Source organism: Hemicordylus capensis, chromosome 2, assembly GCF_027244095.1.
Source record: "Hemicordylus capensis ecotype Gifberg chromosome 2, rHemCap1.1.pri, whole genome shotgun sequence".
Lineage (NCBI taxonomy): Eukaryota > Metazoa > Chordata > Lepidosauria > Squamata > Cordylidae > Hemicordylus > Hemicordylus capensis.
The window spans coordinates 68,572,570-68,593,624 of NC_069658.1; the positions used below are offsets into that span (position 1 = coordinate 68,572,570).

Here is a 21,055-nt window from a genome sequence, read left to right on the forward strand (position 1 = left end):
TCTCTTCGTTAAAGTCCAGTCTCTCCAAATATAATTAGCAAAGGGAATTGTGATATCTAGAAGCAACATATAGTGTGGTAATTGCATTCTGCAAATGGCACAGTGACATTACAAGCATATTGTGAACCTGTCCAAGGCACTTCTAAAGGCTGCCTTTTGTGTGGTAAGAGTAATATGCTTGCATGCTGCATGCATCCCCAATGTGAATGGAAGAACACCTGGTTGTTGTATGTATTTGCTCTAACTCCCATCAGGTTATCACTATGCGGGCCTGTTTAGCACCACTGTGCTCGGGGCTTCTTCAAGTGCACCTAACCTACAGGATTATGCTCGTACACATCGTAAAAAGCTGACTACTTCTGGCTGCATAGATGGTATGTGCACATGTTCGCACATGCACTTACATACACCTACTCATATGCACATTAAATCTCAAAAGAAAGGGTCTAGATCTGTTGACTGAAATCTAGAATACTCTTCACTATTTTTTGTGCCCACTTTTCTATCTCAATTTCCTTTGAATTTAATGTCACAGACATTTTTATTCCTCCCTTACAAGGTTTAAGAAGTTCAGCCTACACTAAATTCTAATATCTTAGAAAAGATACATCTGATAGTTTGAACCTCTGTAATTTGGTAACTATTTCCTGAAACTGAATGGAAATACTATTTGGCTATTGGGCTATTTTTTGAGATACATTTATATTTGTTTATGTATTAAAGAGAGGTAGATTTTTTATTATAATAATTATTATTATTATTGTGAATGTACAAGTGTTAGGTTGTTGGCTTCAGATAATGAGTAGAGCAGACATCTGCATCAGATGTCCACTGTTGTGAAGCAATATGAATATAGTGTGATTGTTAATACTCTTGAGGGTTAAAAAACAAAACACTTTTCTTCCAATATCACTTACATAGTATTAAATTCTGTATATAACAGTATACCACAATTACAAGCTTACATGTGCTTATGGCACACTTTACCTTTAGTATCAACAAACAAGTTTATCTACTTTCAAACCTGTTTAGCCTATGCACTTTTCCAATCCCTTCTGCATGTCACTTAATTCTAATCTCCTCTCCATTTCCCCCCTCTTCTCTCCTTTCTTGAAATGTTCCTCTTTTGGTAGCTGTTTTGAATTTCAGGTACCTGTTTTTCTCTTTCTCAGACACCACACGTGGTTCTGCTGTTAAAAGGTTTTCTATCTCATTTGCTCGACACCCAACCAATGGTATGTTTTGCTTTTATTTAAAAATAATAATATTCCCTTCCTTCATCCTTCCAAAACATGAGGTGTATAGTATTGTCAACCATCATCCTTCCTAATTCCAGCCAATCGCATGGACAGATGTGAGGTTATTAGCTATATTTATAGTTTAAATCCCTTTCCCCTTTTAATTTATTAATCTAATTTTTAAAATTTGTTCATCACAATCTTTGGGATGTTTTTTTAAAAAATTAAATGAATTCCATGACTAATCATACACGTTCTTCCTAATGACTCAAAGAATAAACTATATCTGGTGTTTAAAAAATCTTTCTGATCTTCAGTGGATCCTAGTTCTTCCTCCACAACTTAATATTCTTTGCCTTCCTGGTTTATCTTTCCTGGACCTTTGGAACACAAAATAAGAAATACCTTGCTAAGTAAAGCAGACCAAAAGTCCCTTTACTCCAGCATTTTGTTTCCTACAGAAGCCATCATATAGCCCTGAGACATTCACAAGTATGGAATGAAAGTTATGGCCTCTCCCGTTTTGTCTCTACCATCTGGGACTCAGGTATACTGCATCTGAACATGAAGGTTCCTGTTGATAAACCTATCCTCTGTGAATTCAAGATTTCATTATAAATGACTGCTATAGTTGGCTACCATCTTTCTTTACTTAAAATAAAAGTTAACTGAAAACCTGCTTAGGTTTTTATCAGATACAAAGTAGACTGCTGAACCTTATTTAAATAGCCGCTTCTTTAACCTAAGCCCTTAAGTTCTTTATTTAATAAGATGTCCTTGACTGTATCTTCCTCTTGACATCCATGGATGAACACAAACTTTCCCTTTTTTAATGCTGAAATTAGACATTTGTCAGTATCTTTCCCATCCTTTTGTATTAAACATTATGTACAAGCTTTTTCACTGAAATAGTCCTTTCATCACAGAAACTTAGTTGACTGCTTCTTCAGCATAAGTGAACCAATAATCTCATGCCCAATTTCTTATTCAAAATTATCTAATATCATTCATTAATATACTTTAGTGGTAAAATAATCTTGTAGTTTACTGAAACTTCAGGTCAACATTTATGCCCTCCAATATTTCTGCGGCATAGAAAGCGGATCATAATAAAGCTACAGGTTTTCTTCAGCCTTCAATAAACTTTATAAATACACTACAGTAATTTATAGTTACAAGGTTAAAAGGATAACAGTAGTGGCCTTGGAAATGAGAGATGTGGACATTTACTAAAATTAAGTTATTAAAAGACTGAGAAACTCAGTCATGCAAAACAAATGAAAGTTGTGGTTTGAGAGCTAAAAATTAAGTGATTACATAATTAGGAAAATTCCTTTTATAGCTTCAAGAGCTAACTGATCACATTTGATCTAAATTTCATATGCTTCGTATTTCTTAATCATAACTTTGTTAATACAGATTGCTCCAATCCACTAAATCTGTTGCCTCACATAGTTCACAATTTAATGCATGCTATATGTATTACTTTGAAGCCTAACATACCCCGAGATACTTGAGGTTGACTCTCACTACTCTGAAAACAGACTGGTGGTGTATTGTCTTTTCTTCAGCTTTGTGTTGGGGATGTTCCCTTTTCTTTGACTTCCATAGCTTTGAGATAATGATGAAACCTCTAACCCATTTCAGTCTTCCCTTTGCCTTCATCTTGAGTTCAAGGAACATGCTGAAACAAGTATCTTCTGACAGTGCTTTACCTTATTTTCTGGGCCTCTATGCAGAACATCCAGACCTCTTTAGGTGCTGGTCGGTTTCCTCTGAGGAATTTCTAGGCTCCAGTGGTATGTCTTTATAGCTTTCAAATGTAAGACTGCAGGGTGGCTTTCTAAGTTGCTGCGCTAACCCTTTCATTGTCTTGCATTTTGAAGGAAACTCCAGTTTTTTGATAGACTTGCAGTTGGTTCACAATAGATCGAACATTCGAAGGAACACTATCCAATATGTAGGTGACTTCTTCTGAAAGAATTATATCTTTCAAATAAATGAATAGGTTTTATGGTTTGTTTTCATTTTCCAGTGGAATAGCCTTATAGCAAAAGTTGCCTTGTATCATTGTTCTAATACGTCATAGCCCAATAATGAAGCTGTTAAAAGGTGGGTGTGTGCATAAGTGACTATTTGATTTTTGTTGCCTAGCCAGGCAGAGTTAGAATCACAAATATTAATTATAATGTTAGCCTATTCGCTACAACTCTTTGAAGGTTTGTTATAGGGCACTTTTCCTGAGGTATTAAAGTCTAAGCATTTAAAATAGATGAGCACTTTAAAAGAATAAAATAGCTTGCCATTTCCTCACTAAATTTCTTCTTCGAATTATATAGATATTCACTCAGACATATTGTAGATTTTTCCCCCAGTCAGGGAAAGCTGCAGTGCTTGTGGAATTTATTGTAATGCAAAGAAAGGGTTTGCGCTTGCCTGCATGTGTAGTGCTGTACTTTTAGAAGATTTGTTAACATGTATTAAATCCAGTTAATTTTAATCACAGACAGAAGCTTACCTGTTGTACTTTATAAAGGTTCAAAATATGTTCTTTGGAAGAGTTTATTTTGCATATGAATTTTTTTAGGATTCTTTCAATATATGTTTAAAATGAGAAAATTAGATACCAGAGAATAGAGATTTTAAATTCTTGAGCATATGTTTTGCGAGTTCACTTTATATTGGATTTTGAAATTTACCTTGAACTGAAAATGTGAATAATTCTTCATTAACCATCCTTCCATCGAAACAAAATCTTGGTCTTGGAAGAAATTTAGCGATCTAAATAAAATAATAGTTTTTATTATAATATTGGCTGACACACAGACTAAGGAAATGTGTGTGCATTTCAGGCTAAAGCAGCACAGGCAGTCATATGGGGGGAAGAGGGGTGTTCACCAAACTCCCCTTCCATCTGAAGATCTCTGTGCCACCCGGAAATATGTCCCTGAGGGTTGTGCAGGCCTTGGAATATTTTCAGGTGCAACAGAAAGCTTCAGAGGGAAGGAGAGATTGGCAAAAATCTCCCCCACCCCCTCAGCCACCTGAGCTTTCATCTGGAACACTGCATGTATGCTTCATTAGTCTGGATGTCAGCCACTAAAGCTGTATGTGGACACAGTTTCTGCAGAGAGCTATTAAGCTTAAATAAGTATAATATGTGCTTTGCTGTCATTGGTAATGCAAGCATGCATGATTGGTAGTGAAAAATCAGTGGCTGACATCCAGACTAATCTTGCACTAGTGCGATGAACAAAGGTGCACTTATGCAAAAAGGTGGCATCACCTAAGCAAATGCTCAAAGCTGCTTTGTAGTCTTTGAGGAAGAGATTTCACAGCAGAAGACAGGGCACAGGTTGAACAAGTGCACCCAGTTGCACCAGTGCAACACTTGTCTGGAACATAAATTCCTGACTTAGTGGAACTAGTTTGCACTAGTAAAGTGTTTGTCTGGATGTCAGCCATTATGTCTGTACTTACATGGCCTAATTCTGGATTTCATATTTATTTGAACTGTTTTCAAAGTAAACAAAGTAATGTAGTTACATGTAAAAAATATAAAGGAGACTGGTTATATGCCTGCATTGTAAAGATGTGTGATGGGGGTTGTTCTTGCTTTCTTCTCGGGAAAAATGCTTTCATTTCAGTTTTAAGAGCCAGCTTTGGTAATAGCCTTGGAAAATAAGGAACATTTAACTTAAATAATTATCTTGAGGCTCCTGGAGGCAATTTTTCACAATCAAGATGGCACTTCCCCCTGAGCCCTAGGCAGGGATTCCACAGGAAGCTTCTTCAGGGGGAGGTTCTGCCCCTCCCTCCCAGACTGGCCCTTCCTAGTGATCAGGTCAGCAGGCTTCTCTCGGAGCTCCTAAAGCTCTGTTGGAAAAATTTTGGGGGGACTTCACTTCCTCCCCTTTCCCAGCCCGACACAGGTAAGAGAGAGGTAAGCTTCTCATTGGTGGCACAGGATCTTGTTTTGTGGCACCTCTGTGGCCAGCACCTTCCCAACAGCAGTACCAACAATGTGCTTGGCTGTCAGCACTAGTGAAGGGCCCCAGTGATGCAGTCTTTCCCACACTGCGGAGGCAGGGCCTGGAACAGTGGCAAGCAACTTGGTTTGCAAGGAGGGCTGCCATGTCTTTTGGCAGAGAGTGCTTGGCCAGCCCTCTGCTCCCCTGCCTTTTCCTTCTTTGCGCCAACAGGCGCTGCGGTTGATAACTTACCCATGACCACCTCCCCTTATTACAGAGCAGGTGGAGGGCTACAAACTAGACGATGGAGGAGGACGGCAACAGCTTGGGGGAAGGGATGGATTCCTAGATCTCACAAGGCGGCTTCTTGGTGCCAAATCCTGGCAACACTTCTACAATGGAGGGGGTGAGTAGTGCTGACTCTGCAGTTCCCCGCCATGCCCCTACCAGATCTAAATGAGGCTGATTCCTGCCTCCAGTTTGCCCAATGGGGGGAGGGCCTGATTGCCAGTGAGATTAAAGGGGTTATTCCTATAGTGGGCAAGCAACCCTGTGATTGCTTCCATTCATGTTCTTCTCGCATAAAGCGCAGGAACTGTGAAAGGAAGCATAACCATGTTTCCAAAGACAAGAATAAACACTAACATAAGAGGAATAGGCCCAGCAGACTCCATCTCCTCAACCTTTCATTCCTCTTCACACGCCTTACCCTTTGGGGAAAATTAGTTTGAAGGTGAGTCAGAAGACAAGGATGAAACGGAGTCTGCATCCTAGAGGTAGAGGAGGTGCTGGGTAAGGGCCAGGGGTGGGAGTGGGGAGAGGGAAACAAATCACACAATATCTCCTCAGGCCCAATCCTGTTTCCTTGTTAAAGGCAAGGCCACAGGCAGTTCCACATTCTAACTCTCTGGCTAGATCAGACATTATCCATCCCCTTAGATGACAAGGAGGAAAAGTTATCTGAAGAAAAAATGGAAATTTCCAATTCTATATAGGACTGGATCTGGATCAAGATCCGTGAGAATGGGTTAATGTGCCTCTGCAGGACCCTCGTGGTAGAATGCTGCAGCTTGTCAAGGCAACCGAGCACTGCTCACACATCCTCAACGTGCTGTTTAAAGGTGGGCCTTCTGCCTGTTCTTCAATTCTTTCCCAACTGCTGTTGCGTTCAGTCCTTGGGCTGTCACTCCCCGTCGGTTGGAATGGACTTTGACTACAAGTTGGAATATCCTTGAAATGGCTGAGGAGAAATGGAGCTTCAAGAGGTTCACAGGCTGTAATGCCAAGCTTCCCTCAAAAGATATGGATATGTGCTTAATCTGCCTGGGAGAAGAGCACAATGTCTCTTCGTGCAAGATAAGCCTATCTTTCTCAAAGCAGATGAGAAAAAATCGGGCCTTGTGGCTTCACGCCGCCATTTATGATGTGGTGCTAAGCCCTTAAACATTAGGAGAACCCCGCCCTACAACCTCATCATTGACTTCGAAAACTTTGCTGTCAGCATTTAAGCACCCTTCTATAAAACCACAGCCATCAAAATTGAGCTCAATGTTGGCATCATTTCGAATTCCAAAGTTCTTTTCGAAGTCCTCTCCCTCTTCGACACTGGAACGTTGGAAGTCAAAATGAAAACATTTGGGTTGGAGGACTCGTCCTCTTCCCCAAGACTGAAGAAATCAAAAACAGTGGATTTAACAAAGGAAAGAACACCATCTCCTTCAGGTCTACAGACCCTGCCCTCAAAATCCTCAACCTCTGATGTCGGGGTCGACAAACATTGTTTGACATAGAGAACTTCGACTTTGAAGGAAAAGGATCAACCAACGTCAGAAACATTGAGAGTCCTCAACGTTGACTGCGCATCGATGCCAAGAGTCTCAACATCAAGAGCCTGCTCTCTGTCTCCAGCTCCTACTCTGATAAACTCTTCATCTCCGTCGACACCTGCAGATTGAGACATCAAGAGACACCTTAAATATCAACCCAGGTTCTTACGACTCCAAAAGCGTAAGTTCAATTTTCAGCTTTAAACACACCAGTGCTGTCGGCATTGAGGTTGGTGACTTCTTGATGTCAAGCCAAGATACTGACTATTGATGTCGACGAGGAGGACAGGGACGCAGTATTAGATTCTACCACTGCCCACACCCTGCTTTCAATTCTCGATTCTAGCTCCAGCACTCCCTTGGCAAAAACATTCAAAGGTCCCCCCACCAATCTTCGTAAGCAGGAACTCCTGGGGAATCAGTAGCAACACGATCCACAGAGCACCAGGTACACTGACTGCTGCCCATTTGGCAGACCCCTTGCTGTGGCATATGTGTGGCTTTGCACATTCATCGGCTGTGGGGACGACACTGGCATCGGCACCTATGGGGACTAGGTCTCCCAGTTTCCCCTACGACTTTCGAGAGGATCAATGCTGGAAGTCTTCACAAACTCAACCATATCTGTCACTAACTACAATGACAGCTCCAATTCATACTGTATACACCCTGGCTGCAGGTGCTATTTTAACCATGCCATCACAACCTACAATTAAGACTGGCTTGGTGGCTACACAAACGGCTTCCTGGCCCCCCGTCAAAGTTTTAAAAGATATGGCTACACAGACTGTTTACGAAAGCCTGGAAGTTGGGACACAAACACTGAGTATTCCCACTCTACAAAAACAACTACTTTTGAAACACAAACATGTGTACCACCTTCTCCGTCCCATTCACTTTCTGATCACCATGGCTCTTCTGACTTCGAGTCCGATCCAGATGATCCAGACAACAGAGTTGATCCTCCAGTTGACATGGCTCCAACCACTCAGGTCTCCCCTAATGAGGAAATGAGTGTTTCACCGTCATGTTAGGGAATGGCCAGAGTGCTAGGTCTTGATCTAAAATCTGAACTAGCCACTATTGATGACCCCATCTATAATTCTATGACTAGGTCTGAATCAACTCAGCCAGTGGCTCTGCCTGTTCCCCAATCATTTCACAAGCTGCACAGTGTTCATAAGAAGTAATACACACTTCCACCCCCATGTCTAAGTGGCTGGAGAGTTTTTATCGGGTACAGGAGAACGACCATGAATATCTTCTAAAGCATTCCGGGCCTAATTCCCTAGTCATTGACTGCGCTACTTCATCATCTTCTAAGTCTGGTCACAGACATACTACGCCTGCAGACAAAGGGACGGGGGTGGGGGGTGGACCTTTTGGGAAGAAAAATTTATTCCATCTCCTGCCTATCTGTTAAGATTGCGAATCATTCAGCATGCACAGCAAAATACACCCATGGCTTATGGGAAGAATTGCTTATTTAAAAAGCAATTCCAAAAAGCATTGGATAAATCGGCGGCACTTACCCACCAGCAATTAAGCACTGCCAAACACCTGGACAAGTATGAATCTCACTCTTTAGCGGCTGCAATCTTTTTGTGGAGGCATGCATGGCCTCACTCCACCAACCTGCAGGGCAATATGAAAGAAAGAATTGAGGGCTTACCTTTCAATGGTGAGGGCCTCTACAGTGAGGACACTGACTCCACCATGGAGAAAATGGGGAAAAAATTAAATTCACCGCCAAAACTTTCACCATGTCAACATCTGCCTCCTCCTATGGCTACAAATACCGTCCTTATTCAAAGCAGAGATCCATATTTAAATATCAGGAGTGCCATTACTTTAGAAAGCAGTACCAACCTTATCACGAGTGTCCATTTCACAGCAAGGGGAAGTCAAATCAACCCCAGTGTACAAAGCAGACTTAGCCTCAGAGACATCTTTGAGGCTCAGGTTTACCCACTGTCGCCACTACACTCCTCCCTTTTCCCACTACCAGGGGCCACTACATCTTGGGAAATAAGGGACAGCGCCAGTCTAGCGAACTCTACCCTCCTGCCAGCATCCACCACCAGGCTGGCATGCCATGCCCCCACATGGCACCGCATAACATCAGACTGCTGGGTAATGAAGATCATATTCTCAGGCTACACCATAGAGTTCAGAACAATCCAGAGATTTACAGAAATGAGGATCACTGAACCCTCACAAGCATTATTGGAGAAAGTGAAGGAGCTCTTAGCTAAAGGGGCCATTACCCCAGTGCAGTGGGTGCACAGACAAGAGGGATTTTACTCCTGTTACTTCTTGATCCCAAAGAGGGATAGCAGTATACGACCTATCATGGATCTACACCACCTGAACAAATTTGTCCATGTGTGAGAATTCTGCATGATAACGTTACAAGAGATCCTACCTCTTCTGTACCAAGAGAACTGGCTTGTGATGCTGGATCTCAAACATGTGTGTTTCCACATTGGCATCAAGGCACGACACAGAAAATATCTGAGTGTGGCAAATCACAGTCTTACCCTTCAGGACTGCAACAGTGGTGCAATATGCCTGGTTAAAGATGTGCAAGTTGCAACTTCAGTTCCTGTCAGTCTTCCACCCAACTGTGGATTGTCAAGACCTACATCTAGTGATCCCAGATCTAATTCTTCACTCACTTACCTGGTGGTCAATGGGCAGAAATCTGCTGGAAGGGGTTCCTTTTCAAATGATGACTCTTTCTATCTGACTAACAACAAACACCTCTCTGCTAGGCTGGGGGGCCAACTGCAGAGCACATCAGATTCAGGGCAAGTGGAGCCTTCAACAAACACAATTACATATCAGTTTCCTGGAACATCTGGCTGTCTTCAAAGCAATGAAAGCCTTCCTACCACTTCTACAGGGGAAGGTAGTACAAGTGCAGTTAGACAATACCACTTCACTGGCCTACATCAACCTTCACAGGAGGACAGTGTCCCAAAATCTTTGTGCACTCAGCCTACAATTATGGCATTGGTGCATCCGGCATCAAGTTTACCCGATGGCCATCCACATAAAGGGTCTGGACAACATCCTGGTGGACGGCTTAAGTTTTCCCACAACAGCAACATCATTAATGGGAAATCAAGACAGAATACATTGCACCTCTCTTCAAGAGTTGGATACGGCTGACTGTGGATCTCTTTCCCACCTCAGAGAACACGACATGCTTTTATTTCTGCTCCACGGCAAGGCACAACCCACAATCACTGGGGGATGCCTTTTAACTGGATTGGCAGCAAGAGTCCCCATATGTTTCTGCCGTGACCACTGATCAGCTGAGTGGTTGCCCGCCTTTTGACTGCCCCAACATTGGGTATCCTAGTCACTCCATGGTGGCCAAGACAGCCATGGTTTCCACAGGTATTCAAACTGTCAGGAAGCCAGTACCAAAGATTGCCACAATAAACAGATCTCCTAACACTAGACAACGGCAGCATACTGCATCCAGACATTCTCACAGTCCGCCTCTAACAGCATGGCGGATCAGTTCTTAAGTAAAATCCTCCTTAACCAAAGGAAGTCTTCCACCAGAAGAAATTGGCTTAGTAAATGGCTTCATTTCAAAGCTTATGCACGGGCGCATAGTTTTCAACCTACACGAACCACAATTAAGGATGTGCTCCTCTGCTAAAATCACATGGGTTGGCTAATGTATCTTTAAAGGTACATCTAACAGCACTCTCCTCAAAATATCCAGGCGGTGATGGGAAGACTCTCTTTTCACACCCAGAGAGTAAGGCTTTCCTGAAAGGCCTTGTGAATTTGTATCCACCCATTAGCACACCTGTCAAACCATGGAGCATATTTTTGGTCCTTTCAGCTTTGACAGGGGATCTATTTGAACCTATGGGTTCTGCCTCCATCAAGCTAGTAACTTTGAAAACTTTCTTCTTACTGGCCATAACTAACATGTAAGTGAATTGATAGCTTTGCAGATAGATTTGCCATACACCAGAATTCATCTGGATAAACTGCTAATGTGTATGGACGCGATCTTTCTACCCAAGGTGGTGTCTGACTTCCACCTCAACCAGGACATTGTTCTCCCTGTGTTCTTCAAGAACTCATCTACCCCCTTAGAACATGCAATGCACTCTTTGGGTGTATGGAAGACTCTCTTATGTTACCTGGATCACACCAAGACTTCAGATACACAAAGTGTCTGTCGTATTCAAGTGTCCTGTGAGAGGCTCTTGCATTTTCTGGACAAAGAATGTCCAGGTGGCTAATGGAGCTCATCCTGCTAGCATACAAGACACAGAATGTACAACCACCTGAAACAATCAAGGCCCACTCTACCTGTGCCTATGCTTCTTCAGCTGCACACCTGATTGGGGTAACCTTTACAAACATCTGTAAAGCAGCAACTTGGTCCACTGAGTTACCTTTCATCAAGCATTATACCATAGATGTGCACTCTGCTGCTGAGGTTAGCTTCGGGAGCAGTGTTTTAAAGTGGGTGTTACAGTTGCTACTACTGCACCCTCCTACTTTGGGAGCTAGCTAAACACTCATTCTTATGGATCTCGACGGATCTTGATCCAGATAAACGGGTTGCTCATCTGTAACTATTGATCTGGTAGAGATCCATCAATATCCATAAGACCCTCCCGGACCACCCCTCTGCAGTAGTGCTACGCTATGTGCATTCTGAGTGTGCAAGTTATTCTCTTTCGATGATAAACTCACCTGATTCCGGATTATCGTCCTCCACGGTGGTCATCTAAGAACTGAAGAACAGGCTCCCGGCCCGTCCTTAAATAGCATGCTGAAGGCATGTGGGTGGGCTCGGTTGCCTCAACGAGCTGCGGCATTCTACTCCGAGGGTCCTGTGCAGGTGCATTACTCCATTCTTATGGATCTCTACCGGATGGATAGTTACAGGTGTGCAACCTGTTTTTATTTCTGGTGGAACTGTTTCCTACCGTTTTGGCTAAGGCACATCACACCTTGCAGGTCTTGGAAGAAGCGCCAGCCACTTTGGATCAGACTATCCCTCACCCCTCCAGGAGAAAAGTCTGTTTTTTCCACAAGGGACCTGCACCACTCTTACGGTTCATTTTCCAGACTTCTTTGATAGGGTACTAAAGGCCAATTAGGCCACTCCAGCTGAGACAAGATCTCTTCACAAGTTATCTAATAATCTTTGTAAGTTCCAATTGTGTCATGGAACTTTTTGAAAGTCCTATCCATGGATCCAGCAATAGCAGCCTTATCTTCAGCCTTGATACCTACTCACAGGGAGGTGGGCCCTAAGAATCCCTGCAATAAGAGGGTGGAAGCACCTCTCCAGAGGTTTTAGAGAGGCTGCAGTGATGCCTTTAGGACTTCCATGACTAACTTCATTTTTTCTAAAGTGACCTATTTTCTACTCACAGAGAATGTCCACTCATAGACCCAGCCAAAAATGTGTTCCATCTCAAGAGGCGCAGGACCCAGGCAAACACCAATCCTTCCTGAACATTCAAGCTATAAAACCAGTCCCCAAGCAATATGTCTCTCAGGGGTCTATTCAGTACCCAATCGCAGTAGAGATTGAAGAGGAAACACTTCTGGATGGAGACTCTGAGGTCCATATTGGAGTATTTGTGCCAACAGGACTTCCTAGCATTGATTGATTTGACAAAGGCTTCCTATTCCCATCAGAGAAAAACACCAGAACTCCCGTCACTTCTGTTATAGTCACAGATACTTCCATTAGAGGTCTCCCCCCGCCCTTTGGCCTGACCTCAGTGCCACAAATATTCACCAGGGTCGTAATAGCCTTGATGGTGCACCTCAGAACCACATGAGTCTCTATCTTTTGATATCTAGACTTCTTGTTCATCTCTCTGCCCAAGGAAAAGGTACAAAGGACAAAGAGGCCATGATTCATTTCCTGCAGATCCATGGCTTCATGATAAGCTGGAAAAAGAGCTCTCTGTATCCAGCCCAGGTCCTGGATCATCTGAGAGAGACCATAGACACTTGGGTTTGTCTCATCAAGTAGCATCAGACTAAAATAATTCAGAGTGTGTATCAAATAGTGGCAGCCCATGACGGCGATGCTGGGGGGCGATGGTGGTAAGAGGTACCTTTAAAATTAAATTAAAGGGCTTACCAGCGGTACTGCCGGCACCTGCAAGCTGACGCAGCAGCGACACTCTGCTCAGCATTCCATTTGGTGGCTCTGGCACTGACCTGTTCTCTGAGCAAGCACAGAGGCCATTTGTGTGGTCAGCATGGTGTTGCTGACCACACAAATGACTTCTGCACATGTGCAGAAGACAGGTCATTGCCAGAGTCATGGCGCTGCTACATGGGATGCTGGACAGAGCACCACTGCTCGCAGCAGCTTGCAGGCGCTGGTTTTACTGCTGGTAAGCACTTTGTAATTTAATTTTAAAGGTACCTCTCATCACCTCCCCAGCACCACCATCACCACCTGCTACTGGCATCAAGTCAAGGAACAGGTACGAATGACTTTCATGGTCTTGGCATGATTGATGGTTATGATCAAATGGGATCTGTATATTCTGACACTATAAACCCTATTCCTAGTGGCTATCACATCCACAAGGAGGGTTTGGGAACTGAGAACACTTTCATTGGACCCAGAGTTATGTACTTTTCATAGGAAAAAGGTGATCCTATGTCCACATCTCTCGTTCATGCATTTCTTGTTTCACAGGTCACAAGAATTATTTTTTACCACCTTCTGTCCTAACACTGTACATCCACATGAACGTTAATGACATTCCCTGGATGTGCGATGGGCTCTTCAGTTTTACATGAACCAAACGGGTCCCTGAGGAAATTGGGAGGCTCTATTTGTTTCTTTTCAGGATAACTCTCTGGGGAAGAATGTGTTCCCCTCCACCAGTTCCAGGTGGTCTTACCAGAACTTTCCCGAGATGCTGGCTAGACACCTCAACTATGCTTTTGGCTTAAAGTGGGGAAAATTTGCTTGGCTTGGGGAGCAGCTTGGCTTCAGTATCAAATTTGTGCAAGTTTGGTATCTTGGAAAAGACGAGGAGGCGGAAATAAAGTTCGATGATTTAAGAGTATATGGGGTACAGAATACAAATCCTCAGTTAGGCAAGGCAATAAATCTTAGCTAATATTCTAAGCAAGAATATGGCTAGCGATAATTTAGCTTAAAGGTCTAATTAGAGCTCAGTCAGCTTGACTAGAGGCTTAAGGCTTGTCATGGAAAGTGTGTGAAAGCAGGGAGAGAAAAAGAGGCATCGAAGAGGCTTAGAAGGGCAAAAGGTTGGTTTACCTATCCTTCCCTGGTTTGTTGGTGTGTTCGTTGCAAGTTGGCTGGACTTTTCTCATGAGGAGCAGGCAGAAAGGCGGGAAAGAAGGGAGAGGAGCAAAGGCTACGACTCACTTGAGAGTCCGCAGGATTGTGATCCAAACAGATTCCAAGATGCTAGGGTCAGAACTCAGGCTTCAGGACTCTGAGGCCATGGGGCTTGCATAGGGCAGATATACTCGAAATCATGCCCTGAGATGTGAATTGAGTAAATCAAGGGGGCTTCTCCTTCCCTATAGGTCAAGGAGAGTCTTGCAAGACAAAGCTGCCCATTGCTAGCTGGACTGAATAATCTTGAGTGGGTCTTGCTCAACAAAAGGCAATGATGAAGTTATGGAACTGTGTTCCTGTTGAATAGAGCTGCTGGACTGACTGTCTCAAAACAGGATGCCCCATAGGTATACAAGATTATACAGCTCCAGTTTCAATGCGCTCATTTCTCTGAGTCCTTGACAGCTAAATTGTTAATTTCAACTGGGTTAGGAAATGTGCTGCTTATCTGTGTGCCTGTTCCACTGTTATCTCTTGTGAGAGGCAGGATTTCTTCCCTGATTGATTCTTCTTTTGAACTGAGGTCTGCTCACCAGCTACAATCCTGTAGTCTCAGGCTATGAAGCCATTCAAAGTAATATAGATAGAGGGGTGCTCTCTGGGTGACCCCAGAATCAAGCTGTCTGGCAACAGTGACTTTGGGGGTGTTTTGTTTTGGCTCAAAGGAGTCTGAGTAAGGTGCTTCCAAAGGGCATCATGGTTCATTCGCTGAGGGGCGCAGCAGCTTCAGCAGTCTCTAAAGGTAATTCCTGTTGGCAGATACTTGTAGGGTGGCCACTTGGGCTTCTGTTCATTCATCTTCTAAGCATTATATAGGGCTGATGCCTTTTCTTCTGTGGATGAGGCTAGTTTTGCAGAGGGTGTTGTCTGTGGAATTGCTCTTACCCCGTCCCTCCCTAGGTTGGCACTGCTCCTATACATCCTGATGGTGAAGAATGCCTTCTGGGAGCCTAAGGAGAAAAGGTAATTTCTTACTATGAATTCCTGTTCTCTAAGGCTCCCAGAGGGCATTCAGCCTACACTTGGCAGTTACCAAGCTGGACTTGTCCTGGAAGGGTAGAGGTGTTAGTCAAGGCTACCACATATGGAGGTGGTAGACAGGGCTTCCTGGAGATTTTCCTCTTTTTTGTGTTCCCTTTTCCTTCCCTTCCCATCCCTTGCCTGCTGAATATCTATGCTGTTCAATTGTTTATTATCAGTTGTTGTTCAGTGACAGTTGGGGAGTTGAGAGTTTGCTTCTGCTCTTCCAGTCCAGTCTGGGAGGGCAGGGTGGCCCCTCTCCCAGAGATGTTTCCTGTGGGGACCCTGCCTATTGCTCCAGGGAGAGACATCATCCCAGTGGTGAAGAATGTCCTCCAGAAGTCTCAGAAAATAGAAGTTCACTGTAATAAAATTACCTTTTTCCAAGTCAGCTTTGTATTGAAGCTTGTAAATTGAACAAAAGGGCCTGATATAAGAGAGTACAGTAGATCAGTGGGACTACCAGTTTAAATGGTGATTGAACTGTTGTCTTGAACTTTTTAAAACATGCATGCTTTTGTATTAGATGCAGTATAGGTAGAACCCCGAGCTTAGTACGCAGTAAACGATGGCACTTAGTCCAGCTCCATATTGCTTTAGTATCTGAAGGTTATGGTCTGTTTGCATGTTGTTGTATTTAAATTTTACTTTGATGGGAGTCAAAGAGCTACATGTGGGGATTCTTGACTGACTCTTACCTAAGAGCCATGTACATCATACCTGCCTCTGAAAACCCTCTCCAAAAAGTAAACTAATCCTTTGCAGGTGCCTTCAATGCCAAACAGTTGCAGTCAGGCACAGAAATTAGAAATCAGAAAATGCCAACTGCACAGAAGTGATTGCATGCACAAATGGAGCACATGGATCTCTTTGGATTCTGGCCTTTGTTCTCACTTCCTTGATAATATAGTAGCTCAGTTGCTTCCTTTTTTGCTGGAAATCTGTGGTGTATTTTATCTTTTTCAGGTTTTGAATTGTATTCCATGGTGCCTTCCATCTGTCCTCTAGAAACCCTCCATAACTCCTTGTCGTTAAAGCAGGTGGATGAATTTCTTGCCTCCATTGCTGCTGCTTCATCTGAGAGTCTTCCACTATCCGAAAGCTCTCTTCGTAATTATCTTTATGTTTTCTATTTTTCAAGCTGCAAAACACTGCCAGGCATAGGCAACCCATTGAAAAAACCAAGATTCATGTTTTATGGTATAGGACTACTAAACAGTCTAAAATTAAATAAGTATTTCCTCATTTTATCATTGATTAACATATTAATCTGGATTGTGATCCACAATATAATTACAACTCCTTGTGTGTCTTGTATGCTGTGTAGAATATCTTTAGAGTACCCAGAGTCATTTCCACAACTAGATATGGCTGTGATCCAGAGAAGTGCATGCCCAGTGGGGACCTCATTTAGCTTGCAGAGGTGGAGCAAGCCACCACCAGTCCCCTGTCTGTGCTGCAACCTGCTTAAAAAAACAAACAAATGCAGTTTCAAAGTTTCAAATGCAGTTGTGGGGAGGGGGAAGAGCAGCTGTTAGAAGAAAAATAAATGTGAAAGCCTTATTTTATATACAGCTCCCTTGCGTGTATTGGACTTTGAGTACTATGACATCTGTTGCCAGATAGTCTGATGTCTTATTTAGAATAGTGCCTTCTAGATTTCTTAACATTTCTATGACAAATTATACATGCTAACATTTGCTATATATGCCTACCAACTTCAGCCTAGTGACACAGCCGTCAGCCTTTTCTAAATAGGTTCCTTGGAAGCAAAACATGACAAATGTTCTAAAATGACATTGACAAAAACCTTAAAATATGTATTGATAAAAAGTAATACTGGGGCAAAACATACTCATGGTCACTTTCACATATGGTAGTTACACGGCTTCATACCAGTGTCCAGAAAGCAATATGGCCTGTTCTTACTTCCTCATGGATAATAGTCAGTTATTTGGCAAAGAGTAAGACAAAATAACTTTTTAAAAATGCAACACACATTTTGATCCTCTTAGGTACTCCATCACTTCTAGATGTCATGTCATCAAGAAAAGGTTCCTTAAATACATATACCCCTGCTAAAATCCAGCCAACACCTTTCGAAGAAACATTGGATCGGCGATGTGTGGAGAAATGTCCTTCAGGTAAGTTTTAAAAATCCATGCACATCCATTTACACCCTACTAATGCTGTGGAACATGTCAACCAGTAAACTAAATTCAGAGAAATGCCTGATTAAATGGACAGTGCTAGTCACAACTACAGCAAATTACCTTTTTCTAGCTTACAATAGCTGCAGAGCTGTTAGGATAAAATGAGGAAAATGTGTATTTAATCCTCCCCAAGTTCTTGAGTTTGAAAGACGTCCCAAGTAATCAATCATAAATTTGTTGAGTGCCAGGCTTTCATGAAATCCCTTCTGGAATTCTCAAATATTAAACTGGCACACTACAATTAGCTCTTCTACTATGCACATGCTGTACAGCAACCTTCAAAGAACTGCTGCAAAGTAGCCTCCTTTTACTCATGGCTTGCAAAGCACATCTGTTTCCCTGGCATTTGCACTGGTGGAATCTAGTGGGCATCCTGTGGTCTGTCACTCACTATATCTTCAGGCAAGCTTTTTAGCTGTTTGATAGTTTTAATGGGTATTTTAATTTGCTTTTTAATGTTTTAATTGTTAAAATTTCTTAGTTTTGTTGCTGTAAACCACCTAGAGACTTTGATAGTGGGTGGTATACGAATATGTTAAATATAAATAAATTAATTAAATAGGGCAGGAGTGGGCAAACTTGGCCCTCCAGCTGTTGTGTAGCTGGGGAAGATGGGAGGAGTTATTCAACAACAGCTGGAGGCCAAGATTGCCCACCCCTGCTATACAGGCTCTTTGCTCACTGGACTTCCCTTTTCTTTGTGGTCCTTATATATGTGATGGAAATGATGTATCCTCATGCTAAGGAAGATTCATGAAGCTTAATATAAAGTATCCTGAGGAGATGGTGATACAGATGTAAATAAATAAAATACAGAGTCAATTAATTTTGACTTTATTCAAGTTGAGAAAGAATGTAATATTGAGCATTATCCAGCCATCATTGAGTACTTTTAGATCTGGATAGTGATTCTGACGACACTCATAAAAATGGGTCCTGCGCCTGCGCAGACCAACTTCGGGTAGCCATCGTTAGCTCCTTGCGACGCCTTCAGCCGCCCCAGCACGAGCGTGCAGTACCTCATATCAACAGTTAGGCGTCTCTGTCTTCAGTTCCTTTCTGACCGCCCTTACGATCAGACACTTCGGAAACTTAACCGCTCCTCAGCATTTACTAATTGGATTTCTTGGTTTTGAACTTTGGATTCGGCACTGGTTACTTCTTTGGATATCCTTACAACTTAAAAGAATTTAAAAAGGAAAATAAAAAGACGGACGGACTCTCTCCCTTGTGACTATGGACCGGTAAACGAACGACGGCTCCCTTAGCGTCTTTTCCCCTTATACCTACGACAAGCCTCCACCCCCCATGAGCAAACGACCCAAAGCTATAGCCTCCTCTGTGGGAGGAGCGGGCAAGGCCAGCACTCGCGAAAAGACCACCTTTAAGCGGTGCCAGGGCTTCCGGGGCAAACTGCCATCTACAGACAGACATAGTTTCTGTCTCCTCTGCCTGGGAGAAGGGCATACGGCCACTGCTTGTGAGATCTGTGCAGGGTTTTCGAAACAAACCCTTAAAAATAGATTGGCGCATCTTAAAGTTGCCCCGATGGAAGAAGCCCTATGCCCAGCGGCTACAAGCTCAGTTGGGGTCCCGGGAGCTGTCTCTCTTACACAGTCTAAACTCCCAGGGAAGGGGAGTGAGCCCTCAACGTCAATGGCACGTTCGACATTGAAAAATGATAATGGCTCACGGCAAGTGTCAACCTCGGTATCGACAGACAAACGTCTAAAGAAAAAGTCTCACCATCTGAAGGCTAAGGAAGCCACTCTGTCGCCGTCAGGCTTACAGCAGACTCGCTTACGGCATCGGGCAGTTTCGCTTTCACCCGCCCCTACACCGCAGCTTTCGCTGTCACAATCCACAACACGGGGGACGCGTACTCCTTCGGTGTCGAAGGTGCACACCCAAGAAAGGCGCTCGGCATCGAGGAAACACAACTCTGGTCGCCAGTCATCTGCCCAACCATCGACTTCTAGAGCAACTCGGGCCACAGCGCTAGACAATACATCGACATCGAGGGAGTTAGCGTCGATATCGAGAGGGCCTATTAGGGGCCATGCCGCAGCTGCTTTTGAACAAGAGGAAATGCCCCTTGTGGTCGAAGTCGAGCCCCTCGGGGTCGAACACCAGATGGAGTTGGTTGCTGCGTCGGTGACTGACAGTCCTGTCAATACACAGGAAAGAGCCTTACTGACCCTTCTTCACTCAGAGGAGACAACTCCAACCACCTCCACGTTTCAAGGGTTCTTACACCCTGGCCTGGATGTGGAAAATGAAGAACCAACGGAGGATGCCCTACCTGATGTCCCAAGAACCCCAGATATCGGGGGTTTGCTTCCTAAAGGTGGTTGGGGAGCCTCAACTCTTTCACTGTCACCAGAAGATCTGACCTTGTTTAACCAATGGAAGCTGCGGAAGCAATATCTCACTAATACAGGCACTCAAGTCACACCATTCAGAGAGCCTGTTTCCATTTCTCATGACACAGACACAGCCGCAACTGGCTAGAACCGTAGCAGTACAGGCTGCTTTACCTTACAGAGAAAGAACTGTGTCGGTGCAGACAGCTTTGCAAACAGCTATACAAACTACTGTTCAAGATCACCCAGTAGTTGCGACCGAGGGGGGTCAGGCACCCCTGTGGTTCTTCCTCCTCCGAGGGACTACCCGCTTGCTCCAGACTCCTCTGATGATGAGAGCGATAGCAACGAATCAGATTCTGCTGGGGATGACTCTGAACCTTCCTTACCAGACCCTTCCTTACTGGACTTACCGACGGAGGTTCCTCCTCCATTGTCGGTCTCTCCGAACAAACAGCTGAAGACATGCCACCAACAGGTGGCTGAAATGGCAGCAGTTCTTGGCCTTGAGCTGCGCCCAAAAACCACAGAACTGGATGACCCAGTCTATAACTTTATGAAAAAGACTCCGGGACTACAGCCGGTTTATCTTCCCATGCTACCGGTCATTAAGAATGCAGCCCAGTCGGCTTGGGACATATTGCAGACATCAACACCTACTTCAAAGAAATTAGAGACTCTGTATCGAATTCAGGAGACAGACAATGTTTATTTACATAAACACCCTGCACCTAATTCTTTAGTCATAGACTGTGCTTCCACCTCTTAAGTCAGGAAGACGTCATACTACACCGGCAGACAAGGAGGGGCGGAAGTTAGATGTTTTGGGGAGGCGCACGTACTCCACTTCTTGCCTCTCAATCAAAATTACTAACTACGTGGCCTGCTTGGCCAAATACACCCATTGTTTATGGGAAAAGCTTTATGAGGAGAGGACCAGCCTTTCTCCGGCAGAATTCAGACAGAAGTTTGAGAGCACCTTTCTCCAGACCACGACTACCACACGCTAGCAGTTGGCCAACGCAAAACAC

General features: G+C 43.6%; 1 protein-coding gene across 39 annotated transcripts in view; it reads left to right on the forward strand.

Annotated features, from left to right (window-relative positions):
• PPIP5K2 (diphosphoinositol pentakisphosphate kinase 2) overlaps window positions 1-21,055 on the forward strand; it is a 152,545-nt gene that overhangs the window by 125,034 nt on the left and 6,456 nt on the right. For 15 of the 39 annotated variants that reach the window (XM_053300886.1, XM_053300890.1, XM_053300892.1 and 12 more), the window contains 6 exons: window positions 255-374; window positions 1,173-1,235; window positions 2,978-3,037; window positions 5,487-5,615; window positions 16,415-16,558; window positions 17,464-17,592. In XM_053300886.1, the coding sequence (XP_053156861.1) occupies window positions 255-374; window positions 1,173-1,235; window positions 2,978-3,037; window positions 5,487-5,615; window positions 16,415-16,558; window positions 17,464-17,592 (645 nt within the window). The remainder of the gene's footprint in view (window positions 1-254; window positions 375-1,172; window positions 1,236-2,977; window positions 3,038-5,486; window positions 5,616-16,414; window positions 16,559-17,463; window positions 17,593-21,055) is intronic. The other 24 variants (XM_053300895.1, XM_053300899.1, XM_053300911.1 and 21 more) reach the window with 10 other exon arrangements.